We start from the raw sequence: 13,297 nt of genomic DNA, 5'->3' as shown, positions 1-13,297 counted from the left end.
CCGCCCAAGAACTTAATTACGTAATGAGTTAATACGGAAGAGGGTTAACTTTAAAATGGCCAATTTCAATTAATATGTCTATTAAAAGTAGAAGAAATGTCAAAAGGCAAGATGGCAGAGATTAAAATATTTAATTAATGTTACTTGATGGAACAGGAAATGATAAAATCTTTTGCATGATACGAGATCTCGAGGTTTGATACAAATGTTGCTGTCTTATAAGATAAGTCCAGCGAATCAAAAGCAACAATATATACAGGCATTCTGGGCAGTAAAATGAGTATATACACATATGCCACAGAAGACCAGTTGATAGGTAAGATAGAATAACCTTTAAAAATACACTTGAAATTTTAAGTGAATGGAAATATATGTCGAGGTGTAATCAACCAGTTTTTCCACGTTTGAATTTTGTTATACATTTCAAAAACAGTTTTGCGGATTTCATTTTCTTGTTGTAATTATTGCTGAGAAACGTAACTAATATAAACAGTTGCATAAGATAACTTACCATCTTTGGGACAGTTCTTGGCTCATAGGGATGCTCACAGGAACACAGGTCACCGTAGCCATCATACACGTCGCAGAAATGCTGCCTTTTTACCCACTTATCGTCGGCAGGCCACTTCTCACACCAGCGACCTTCACCCGGAAATGAAACAGATTTACAAATAGATTCGTGAGCAAATTCACCTTTCCTGCTTGACCCATCTATATCACTGAACCATAAAAAAAGAATTATAGTTTCCACTTTATAAAAATCCAACAATTACTCGATTTCTGTGCTGTTTCCTTTTATTTCATCAGTTAATACGGGCGACCTGTTTCTGCACAGCTTCTTGAGGAAGTGATTTATCACTGACATATTGTCATTATGCGGATATTGTAACCTTTCCTTGATGATTAGTGTCGCCAAATTAGGCGTTTCGTCAAAAACTGGGTTGTTTAGGGGTTACACAAATATCACATTACACTACGCCCATTAAGGATTCCCTGGAAGGTACTCTCTCCCACAGGGACCTGTGGTCTTCCGGTGCCACATTTTTACTTGAAATGTCCCTAGTTTCCCCAAATACTTGAGTAGCTCGACTATATCCTAAAATAAATTAAATGTTTGTAATATTTCATCCTTAATATTCCTTCAATTTCAAACCTCTTACCTCAATAAGAATTTCCTGCCAGTTAAAAGTCCTTTTGTGTACAAATTTCACGAAACTATTCAGAGAAAGCGGCGTTTGAATAAGGAGACATAATGGAATTATCATAGAATGTGACATGTACACAAAAGAATTCCTAAATAGTGGAAATTACCTGAGCTGAAAGACACCTCTGAAAGGATGTGATAAACCTTTTTATTTTGTTTACTGAGAATTCGAGATTATTATGCTTTATTAACATACAATTCCATGCAGAGATGGAAGTTGAACTGATATCCCACTGTCATTCTATAAAATCGTAGAGGAATTGTATAGAATATTAAGCATACCTCTTCTTCTTTCCCACCGTTATCCTTACACTAAGGGGTCGGTTGCCTGATGCGCCTTTCCTTACATCGGGCAGGGTTTATTATTTGGCAAAGGGGGTTTTACGACCGCATGCCCTTGCTGTCATCAACCACAGTTATTGGAAGTGGGCCTAGCCTTTTACTAAACAGTAAGACTGCAAGGCAGCAGTTTCCACGATTATTGGCGGTGGGCCTAGTCTTTTACTAAAAAAAGTACGACTGCAAGGCAGCAACTGTCCTTTTAACCGTCTTTCACGACACGCAGAACCTACGGTGGTAGTATTCTTACACCCCTACCACAGGTGGATTAGTAAGCATACTGTTCAGATGCAATTCAACAGTTTTCAGTCTTATCAGTTTTTTGGTCTCATCTGTCATTTTTCCTTTAAAGCTAAGAAAGGGTTAATAATGAGACTTATGTGATAAATTATCATTGCATCTAATTAACATACCTGTGGACTCCAACGTAGGCAAAGTGACTTCAAGTTGCAAACTGGCGGGAAGACTATAGATGCCGTACTGATTTGTAACGAGAACCTCTCCAAGAGTTCCTCCTCCAGTCAACCATGCCCAGGCCCAGCAGTCGCGAAACTTCAGATGTTGCGCAGAGAATGACCCCAAAGAACTCAATATTTTCTTTGATGCCTCTTCCAGACGACCAGAGACATCGTACTGGAAAGACGTGGTTGGTCGTTACTACTACTGCTACCGTCTCCACAAAACGAGACATCCATTCAATATGAAAATTGCTCTTACAGCTTTCCATTAACTCGCATTACTGGAATACCTTTTGTCCAAGTAGATACATCATGATATGAATGATATGAATGATAAATTTTGATTAAATGGAGCCAAGTTTTTCTTCATGGGGTAACAGTAAGCATTACAGGCAAAGAATTGATAAATAGTATTCAGGATATTGTCATTCCAGTTGTATTCAAAAGCTCATTCAAGGTCTTCAAATAAATAAAATGAGATTTACGAGTTTGGAGTTAGCCCACCTCCATGATGCCAACATTTAACGTACCTGTGATTTCAGCATGCTGTTTATTGAAAGTCTTATTCAGTTTTATATGCATTCCACTAAAACACTGGATTACGTATTATGCTAATGCAACCTTCATTACCAATTTACGCTTTATTGCTAATGTTGATTGTTAATCTCCTGGATATATTACAAAGATGTACCTGCAAAAGCCCGATGAACCAGTGAATCTTTCGTGCATAAATGCAATGGTGCATTCGGGATACCTGCCCTAGTTGTGCAGGTAGACTTACCACGTATCTGAATAACTAGGGCAGGTATGGCGAATGCAATATTGCATTTTATGCACGACAGATATACTTGTTAATTGCGCTTGTTCAGGTGAATCTGAACGATTGTCTGAACGACTGTCTGAACAATTGTCATTATCGACCCACACACACACTATTCAGACAGCATGAACGAACGATCTCCGCCCCGATTTCAGTCAGAAAAAAGATTTTGTCTCGAGAAGACATGGCATCATCTCTAGAAGAGACGTGCGCCATAGCGTTATATCGGCAGACAAACCCTTACATTGAACGATCTGTGTATGACACTCAAGTCGCAAGCCAGCAACCTGGTCGTGACAGATTCCCGCTGAGATCTTTCAGACACGAAGCTCCGCCCACTTTTGCATTCAGACAAGCCCATACACAGTGTTTTTGCGAACGATACAGACAGTCGTTCAGACAATCGTTTAGTGTAACGGCCCTACACTCTCAAAGCAAAGCATTAGCCTACTACGTACATAGGTCGTCAACAAAGCCACCCTCCCCTCCCTCAGAGACTGAAGGGTCGAGGTCAGCTCTCGATCCGTGAAGTAGTCCTCAGTATTGAAGTATTTATTGAAAGTAAATCGTCCTGTGTAAGGATTGAGGACCCATAAGTAGAGTCCACCAAATGGAACGATGATGACGACATTTCCCACGATCATTTCACCCATCCCGCGTTGCCGAAGGATCTGAAAGGAAAAGAATGATTCAGTCTTTCCGGATGTGAATAGATATGAGACTTGTGTCAGTAGCGCATAATACTACCTCTTTCTACATTTCAACTGCTCAAGGTCTTCTATATAAATACTGAAGGCATTCTTCATCCATGATTCCTTCGTGCTGTCGACATTCGATTCTGCCACCTTTCACAATATGCCTGTTCTATAAGGGACCGTCATAAGCTCCTTCTGCCACCTTTCACAATATGCCTGTTTTATAAGGGAGCGTCATAAACTACATTAAAAAATGTCAAACACAAACACAGGTCAGTAATCTATCGCATTCATATCACAAACAGTTCGAAGACAGGTCAGTCTGTGGACCTTGAAGTCCAGGATGGATCTTGGCAAAAACTGGACAATTGTATGAAGCACTGGTCGGAACCATCACTAAGTTTTTGGCTTGTATTTAACCTGTTTGTGACGACTGTGTGTTAAGCTGCCAACGAATGTTTATTACATGTTTTGCTGCAGTGTGGACGACCTAAGATGTCCAGAAAATTAAAAGAAACCTGATCTGGAATATTGTTTAAAAAACAGTTATGACACCCATTTGCTAGTTAGTCAAGAAAATTGTAAAGTATAATTGATAACTAAAATGGGGCCGCCTGCTGGACCAAGAGCATAAGAGGACCTTCAAAAATAAACACGAATGATGATGATTGATTATGGAACGTTCATAAAAAGTCGTTATAATTTCGTATAAGTAAAAAACTAGTATTTTCTTTGGTAGCAATGCACTTGATAGATACAACTTGTTTAAATAAATATATATATAAAAAACAGAGCAATTCTGTGTAAGGTAAGATACATCTCAAAATAATTACAAAATAAATTGCATGCTTGCAGCTTCATTCAGTTGAAATGAGTCCATTAACACTAATTTTACTGGAATTCAATCGGACTGAGGACACTTCTCTAAAAACAATCTTTTTGTGCCATTGTATAATTTCTACTAATTGTGAATATTTCGTCTTTGAGCACAGAAGAAATTTGTTTACTTAACGTACGATGAATTGCGTTTTGGCGCCTCCTGTCTTGGAACTTGATAGGACTGAGGGACAAAATACATGAATGAACTACGAAAGTTTTATGTGAACACTTACAACATTTACCACCTCCGAAACGTCATTTACGAAACGCCGAAGGGTAAACAGGCTCGGTCTCTTCCATGTCCGTTAAAAAGACAGTTTCTATGAGCAATTCTTTGAGGGAAATACCTGTTTTCGCGTTTTTCTTCATTTGACCGAAGGTGATAGGATGCAGTTCGATAACTGCGCATCATTTATAAGTAAGTATGATTATGTAACCGTTATCTTATTCAATTTTCCTTATTGAGACAAGGGAAATTTATCACAGTTCCTGATTCGCCCGTTCCTCTCTCTCTCTCTTGTTTTGGTGGTCTTGCCTCTCTGCTCATAGACTTACAAAAACGGAGAAACGGAGAGAGATGGCATCTTTTCTCTCTAACCGCCAAACGAGGACAGAACTAATACCAAGTGCCAAGTTCTGTCTCTCTCACTTGATGAACTAAACGTAGATTGCAGGCAGATAGTAAGATTTAGTTTACAAAAGGTTTGGTCAATGAAAGGAAGCGTGTCAGGAGTGGAAGCAGTAGGTGGAAAATGGTATAAATGAAGAGAAATTTTCATTACTTCCCAATAAATCAAATGGTATCATCCCCTCCTGGTTATTGAAGTTGTTGATAGATTTTGCATTTTACATTATATTATCCACCACTTTAAGAGCATAAACGTAGAAAATGAATTCGACGGAGAAAGCAGAATGAACCAAGGAATTAGTTCGTAGCCTACTTAACAGGAGTAAGATAACTGAAAATAGTGCAAATGCTGGCCGAGTAATTAGACATATCTGAAATGAGATACTTCGTTTTATGAGACATATCTATTACATTTTTATTAAAGTTTAAAAAAAAAGGTTAAGTATATCTTACTCTGATCTGACCACTGGCCTGATTAACAGCTCTGGGATCCTAGGGCTGGCCTGAAGGATTAGATTTTTATTTACGTGTCTAGGAACCAATTGGTTACTTAACAACTGGACCCACAGCTTATTCTAATCATCAGAAATAAATACCTCCGGTTCCTTCATTGGGGTTAGCGGGGAGTGAACTCGGTCTACCAATTGATTTGCGAGTACGCAGCCCACTCATGAATGAGGTATGCACAAATTTTTCTTGAAACTCGGAAAATGGTAGCTGGAAGAGTTAAAGGGCATATATTTAATTTGGGTAGAAAGTCATGCATACTAAATATGAGGAGATTCCTCGACAGTTCAGCCCAGTCGATCTCGTACAGATGGCGGCAGGCTTACCGTTTTATTGTCCATTAGCAAGTATGTTTCCTGTGGGGCTGACATAAGAGTGAAGGTGAATACTCGAGGAATCACTTCCGGAGCCATTGACCAGTCCAGCGACACTTGGATGGGAATTACAGTGGGATCATCTGAAACAGAAGACAACATCGTTGTAAGAAACAACAGAACGAAAGATACTGGGCGTAGAACTACTTGAGTTGAGTCCTCAACATGCACATTAATTCGTTACCTACAATAGGTCAAAATAGACTATACATCTGGTTAGTTTTGGATAGCTAAGTAACTGTACTCCGACAAATTTAAGAAGTGACTTGGACCTTTGGAAGGTTGTGGTTGCCTGTTGGGTGGTGGTGGTCAGTGGGCAAATGCCATGTGTATCATTATCCAATAACAAATTCATTTTTATTACAAGATAAATCAAGAAATTAGTATTTTTAGGCTTGTATATACTCTCACTGGAACTTGATTTCCTTTTAAAATTACCATCGTTACTAATTTCGACTAATATGAAAATCATAAACTTAGAATTTAAAGACTTCGTTTTGTGAAGATTAAACTGCTTAAGATCCGGAGAAATTTAGGTTTGTTTTCTTTATCTACCGTCCTCGAAGGGTCACTTCTTGATCCACCTCCAGATTCTAAAATTGTTGAACTCCTCTTCCAATATTATGAGGCCATTTTCCATCATATGTTGGTTATCGTATCATGCTATTCGGTACAGATCGACAAACCCTCGGCACTGTCAACCAAACATTGGATATCGAAGAGTAGCAGTAACAGAAAGATGTTAATCTACGAGACAACCAGGGTAAATACGAGTTGCTCTTCATGTAACTGTAATGATTACATAATTGACAGACCTGCAAGAAACCACGACCATCAGAGGTCAAGCTACGTCACTACCTAGAACACAAAGAATTTGTTCTGGAAAACATCTAGTCATGGAGTGAGAAAGTGGGTCCTCACCACTGATATGAAAGAGGGAATCACTCGGTGTCAGAGGTGAAAAAGCAATCATACGAATGCGTATATGGTGCAACAGGTTGCAACGTTAAATGGCAAACTGTGTAGGAGGAAACGGACGCATAGAATGAGGTTTTAACCCTTTGAAGAGCAGAGACCAACTGCCGAATATCAGAGGAAATAGAAGAATTCGATATTCAAATCATGCTTTTACTTACTGACAATTTCTTAGGATCATAAATCACGGAATACGCGATACAGAATACAGCCGAAAACCTTATAACCCATAATCTCCTAAAGTCGCCTGTACTGAGTAAACAATAATTGCAGGATTGAATAGGATCACATCTATCTTCCATTAATACGTATAGCATGTTTATCGCCTGTGTCATATGTATACAAATACACTCAAAACATTCTCTTGCTATTTGTGTTCTGATAGCAATACGGTACGAAAACGACAAACAGGTAAAGGAAAACTCAGCTGGTTGTCTGAGCCGTGATTTATTTTCATTTATTACGCAACAAGAAATCATAGACACAGAAAGGACAATTTTCTTACCACCATGTTTTCAAGGTAGGGGAGGTAATCGGCATCCCCAGGGTCTACAAACAGTTGATGTAGGAAAATGTGTTTTTATTTGTTTTAAACTGACTTACCTTTGAAATCATCCATGCTGGCGGTGGTGTAATTAAGGTCGCTCACAGTCCACAGTGTCTTGTTTAACATGTGAAAGGAGTAGACAAATGACCCGGGTTCTTTCTTTAAGTTTAAGTGCAGAGGAATGTGCCTGTCTCCAACGACTATTTCACGAACCTAGAGAAAAAAATGCAATGTCATATTACGTACTGAAGACCAGTTCTGGTTCAACTGCCTTTCTCTATAGCAGTCGTTCTCAACCTTTTTATTACTACGCCCCCTCTAAGAGTTGGTCCTTCCCTTCACTAGCCCCTTACATCTATGACAAAGATTCCCTCCCAGATTTAAAGGAAAGTAAACAAATAGGGAAAGAGAAGGATTTCGATGGATATGGAGGGAGGCTAATGAATAGAAAACATGGTATGCCCAACGAGTCTAACTAGAGTAGTACACCATAGGAAACTAACATTATTAGTTCCTCACTCTTGTTGATAAAATAACGAATGTATAATTATAGAATTTTAAATTATTTCCTATGGCTCACGCCCCCCCCTGGAAATTGCTAGCGCCCCCCAGGTTGTGAACCACTGCTCTAAATAGCTTTTGTAACCCAGAAGCAGCACCAGCAGACAATACGTCAGTACAGCAACCATTCCCTTACTCTGTATCTCTCTGCAGACTTCTACCTTTCAAGATGATATGGTTCTTTGATTTCAGGCACTGAGTGAAGGACACGGCAACAGGAATTTTTTAAATTGATAAAAAAAAAAGAGGAGTTCTAGTAACTTTGAAATACTGTATAATTATTATTATTAAAGCTAGAACGATGGTAATACTATTTATTATGAATTTTAACCACTAACATAAGAGCCAATCATTTGATATCCCAACCTGTGGTGTGTATGTGTGTGCCCAAATCTTCTTTTTGCAATGAAATATATTCTACTGGAAATAAAGTTCAAAGTTTGCTTCTTGAAGTTCACGCAAGCATTTAGACAGGATGAAACATAAGCAGAACAGTCCTAACACTCTGGTGTCCATTGAACTGGACTTCATTAGAAGAGGGAAACAGAAGGTATATGATTTCAAAGGCCTTTAGTAAGAGGAAAAGCTTGATTTCAGGTACGCATTTAGTCTCTCCTATATTTTAGCAAATGTTGCTTACTTGGAAATGAAATGCTATATATTCTTTGCGTATTTATTTATTTGTTTATTTGTTTGTTTATTTTTTATTTATTTATTTATTTATTTATTTATTAATATTTACTTTATTTTATTTTATTTATATTCTTTTTTATTTATTTATTTATTTATTTATTTATTTATTTATTTATTTATTTATTTATCTATTTGTTTTTTGTAGTTCTGGATCATCTTCCTGACCACGTAGAGCGAGGGCTTCATCGATACTGGTGCAAATGACAGGCAAGTAAGCTGGTATAGTATTTACGCAAATTAGATTTTGCTCATTATCAAATTTTCCTAATTATTTGTTTCTCAAGATATTTCCATAGAAATGTATTTAAAGCTCACGTGAAAAAGCACCACAACGATAATCATCTGCTCCCCTTTCTTTTCCTTTGACTTAAAATGGAATTATTATCTCTTGCTGCAAACTCTAGCAGTCATTAGTAGTAAATCATTTATGACATTCAACTTTCGCATAAAAGTAACGCAGAGCGTTTAGTAAATTTATTGTAACCTTCCATATATTGCAAAGTTTAAGATATGTGTGAATTCATTTGTAAATTCGAATCATGATACGTGTAGTCTACTTTATAGATTAGCATAACAGTACATGAAAGAACCGGAAACATCGACATAATAAGATCGACTTACTTTACCGTCGTCGCCAGCTACGGCAAGAGACCTCTCCAGGTCATCTTTTCGGAGACTGAGACCCGTCAGCACATCCTCCTCGACGTCGAAGGTTCTGGTGATGTTCACGCTCGGTGACATGGCAATGGTGAGGTCGAACTTCACCATGCGGCACTCAACACCTGCGTGTGACCGGTCAGCCGGTGGTATGAGGAGTAATAAGAGTGAGAGGAGGACAGACGATGTTGCTGAGAATTTCCTGTTGAAAGGAGAGATTTGGTTCCGTGAGTTTAGTGCCATCTTTTTTCATAATTTCTCATGTTTTATCAGCGATCCCAGAGTTCTAATACCCTGAAGAGAGGAGCTTACATAACTTCTCTCTTGTCAACTAACTCAGCTTTAGTTCCAATATCCTATAGGAAGGAGCTTACATAACTTCTTTTTTTATCAATTAACTCATCTTTTTTTTATCAACTAACTCAGCTTTAGCTCCAATGCTCTATAGGGAGGAGCTTACATAACTTCTCTTTTTTCAATCAAGTCGGCTTTAGTTCCAATGCCCTGTAGGGAAGAGCTTACATAACTTCTCTTTTATTATTCAACTCGGCTTTAGTTCCAATACCCTATAGGGAGGAGCTTACACTTCCCTTTTATCAACTAACTCGGCTTTAGTTCCAATACCCTATGGGGGGAGCTTACGTAACTTCTTTTTTTATCAACTAACACGGCTTTATAGTTCTAATACCCGATAAGGTGGAGCTTACATAAGTTCTTTTTTATCAACTAACTCAGCTTTAGTTCCAGTACCGTATAGGGAGGAGCTCACATAAGTTCTCTATCAACAACTTAATCGGCTTTAGTTCAAATACCTTATAGGGAGGAGCTTACATAATGGTTCCTTTCCATCAATCACATTATCATCGGATGAAAAGTTCTTCAGGAAACCATTGCTCGTTGAGTTGATCTTGTAGATATCATAATCCTCCAAATATCTCAACTTATAATACACATAGTTTTGTCAAGGGCAGAGGTCCCACGAAGGGTTTTAGGGATAATGCTCCTGGAAGGTGGGATATCTTACTCTTGAAAAGGAAGAAGTGTCTCGGGAGAGGCAGTAAGTTTATTGTGATTTTTTAAAGCGATTTCTTGGAAATGTTATCAACCAGTGAAAACAGAAATTGTAAATACTAGAGCATATTCTCTTCCATCTTACTTTCAACCCTCTCCCAACAACTGATTCATAGTGCAACTGCTTTGAGGTTTTCCTCCTGTTACACCTTTCAAAACTTTTACTGTCAATTCCCGTTTCAGCGCTGAATGCCCTCATAGGTCTCAGTGCTTGGCCTTTGGCCTAAACTCTATATTCCAGCCCATTCCACTTTCATATTTAACCGGGTGGTTCCTAGAAAAGCACATAGACGATTTTTTTTTCAATTTTCCCTTTTCTTTCTCATTAAATACAGATAAATAATTCAAAAAGCATTTACAAAGAAATGAAAAGCCATGACGAACTGGTTTCACCAGAGGATGGATAGTTCTTGTGTGGGTGTTCACACGTCTATATTTTTCAAGTGGTTGAATTAAACATAATAATTACTGGCAGACTCCGTACGAAGCTACCAGTAATATCCCGGTCACAATGAACCAACTAAAATGTTTTGGAACTTAATGTTATTGAGCAATAAAATCAAAGCTACGGTATTTCATATATAAAACACATAGGCACCAAAATTCAGTGCCATTCGGATCTATCCTATGTTCATTGTGGAAAAGGAGGAAGATTGATTTGATTTATAGATCTTAAGCATAATGCCAAAACACTGGGGCAACTAAGGTCATTCAGCGCTAAAAGGAAATTGACGGTGAAAGGTTTTACAGGTGTAACAGGAGGAAAACCTCGCAGTTGCACCATGAATCAATTGTTAGGAGAGGGTGGACAGTAAGATGGCAGAAAGAGAATATGAACGAAGGTACAGTAAAAGGAATAAAAATAGTTGCAGCTAGGGGCCGAAGGGACGCTGCAAAGAGTCTTACGTAATGCCTACATTGCACCGCATGAGGTGCACTGACGGCACAACGGCACAACGGGGAGAAAAGGAGGAAGATACCTCATATGTCCAGTTTCCTTTGATCACTCAAGGCAAACTGCTTTTCCCTTTAATAAGGTACATTAGTCGCGATGAGTCATGGTACGCTATGGTTTGATTCAGCAGGATGATTTTCTAGCCCAGAGGATATAAAACATGCAAACAAGCTGCGTATAAGGGCGAATTGCGCGTGCATGCTTTGCTTACAAAGAACCCAGAAATAAACGTACGTAACTTTAACGTGTTCTCAAAGGTTCAGTGGATCTTTTGTCACAAAAATTGCAAAGTCATTTAGAGCAAGACCCACCCTCGCGTGAAAGAATGAACAGAACGAAGAAAATAAAACTAGGACAGTGTTTTATAATAACTAAATGAATAAATAAATAAATAACTAGATAAATATAAATGAATAAATATACCCTGAAATATGCATAATTGCCTAGCAACCAAAACAACACTGACTCATGCAGAAAATTAGCCTCCAAGCAACGAATACCGATACCTTGAAGAGTATAGCATCATCGGGTCCAAAATCTAATGGTAATAACTTTTCGTTGATCGCCATTCTAGGGCGTCGTAGACTACCTCGAGCCAAAGAAGACACAGGGTAATAAATAGTCTTACCTGCGAGTCATAGTCAGGACGTCAGATTAGCAGATGCTCAGCAACTATTCCAGGCACACGAGCAGCTAACACAACCTTGGAGAACGAGAGACGGGCCAAACAACGCGCGAACAATAACATTTAACTTGGCTATATATTCTCATCGTACACACGTCATGAACGACACCACGAACACAAACCGAGTGATTCTGACGGAGGAAAAGAAACAGTGATTCTAAAGGAGGAAAAGAAACTGAAAAAACCGCCTTATTTTCAGCAATATCGCTGTATAACCTTCATTGTTTTCTTCACTACGTCGAATACTTTGATCTACTTCTAAAGAACCATTTTTAAATAATTATATTAAAAAAGCGACCATGCAGGAAGTTGTAGCATATAAGAAGAAAGAGAAAATAGGAAAAGTAGAGAGAGCATTTTATGGGCCTAGTCGGAAACTGCGTCTACCCGGGAATTATTGGTCTGGATTTCCTCAACCGTATCTTGCTCCTAACCAAATCTAAACTGTAGATTATCGTAAACTGGCTACAATGACTGAGGAATTATGAATACAACCGAAACCAAGAAGTCGTTCATAGAGAGAGAGAGAGAGAGAGAGAGAGAGAGAGAGAGAGAGAGAGAGAGAGAGAGAGAGAGACGGCTTAACATCATCCAAGAGCAAGGTATGAACACCAGCAAAAATATTCTCGATCTTGTGGAGAGACGTGAATATTTCCTTCTTAGCTGAGTTTTTTTTTTTCCTACGTAAATCACCTTAATGGATGTTAATGTTTTCCTTGTGTAGATGTAATTTGATATCACCTTAGGTGATATCAAATGTGTCCATCCGCCTGTGGTGTTTGCACACGGTAACACTGCGTCCCGGGCTTTAAATAATGTCCAATTTCGAATATTAACGGTGTAATTCGCATACAGTAAATTATTAAAACACTTTTCAATTGCAAATGTACACCCAGATATCCTTTTATTTACCTAAAACTAAGACAAAGCGTAATTATTTAAAGCCCGGGACGCTGTGTTACCATGCGCGACCACCACAGGCGGATGGACAGATGAAAAAAAAAAAAACGAGTATATTTAACAGCTTTGCTATATACTCACTAATATATGACAATTAACCAGCATCGCAGTGTTCATGTTAGCTCTTGTGGACTTACCTCCGTTCATGTTCATGTGTGTGTGTGTGTGTGTGTGTATTGTGTGTATGCTTTTGGGGCAAGTTTTCCTTATACGCAAACACACAACACCACATCTGTTCCGTTGAGAAGCCACGACGAGTGACGGAACAGATGTGGTGTTGTGTTCTTCG

The 13,297-nt window shown here is 38.5% G+C and overlaps 1 protein-coding gene across 1 annotated transcript in view; it reads right to left on the bottom strand.

The window, feature by feature from the left end:
- LOC135214034 (protein O-linked-mannose beta-1,2-N-acetylglucosaminyltransferase 1-like) overlaps window positions 1-12,085 on the bottom strand; it is a 37,518-nt gene extending 25,433 nt beyond the window's left edge. The window contains exons 1-7 of the mRNA XM_064248152.1: window positions 11,992-12,085; window positions 9,302-9,539; window positions 7,483-7,639; window positions 5,857-5,987; window positions 3,280-3,492; window positions 1,957-2,176; window positions 512-642 (exon numbers count right to left, since the gene is read on the bottom strand). Of these exons, the coding sequence (XP_064104222.1) occupies window positions 512-642; window positions 1,957-2,176; window positions 3,280-3,492; window positions 5,857-5,987; window positions 7,483-7,639; window positions 9,302-9,539; window positions 11,992-12,002 (1,101 nt within the window). The 5' untranslated portion in view covers window positions 12,003-12,085. The remainder of the gene's footprint in view (window positions 1-511; window positions 643-1,956; window positions 2,177-3,279; window positions 3,493-5,856; window positions 5,988-7,482; window positions 7,640-9,301; window positions 9,540-11,991) is intronic.
- Between the last annotated feature and the right edge of the window lie 1,212 nt (window positions 12,086-13,297).

This window comes from Macrobrachium nipponense, chromosome 43 (assembly GCF_015104395.2).
Source record: "Macrobrachium nipponense isolate FS-2020 chromosome 43, ASM1510439v2, whole genome shotgun sequence".
NCBI classification, from domain to species: Eukaryota; Metazoa; Arthropoda; class Malacostraca; order Decapoda; family Palaemonidae; genus Macrobrachium; species Macrobrachium nipponense.
The sequence above is the reverse complement of the archived record's forward strand: the minus strand, read 5'-3'. Positions and strand labels throughout refer to the sequence as shown.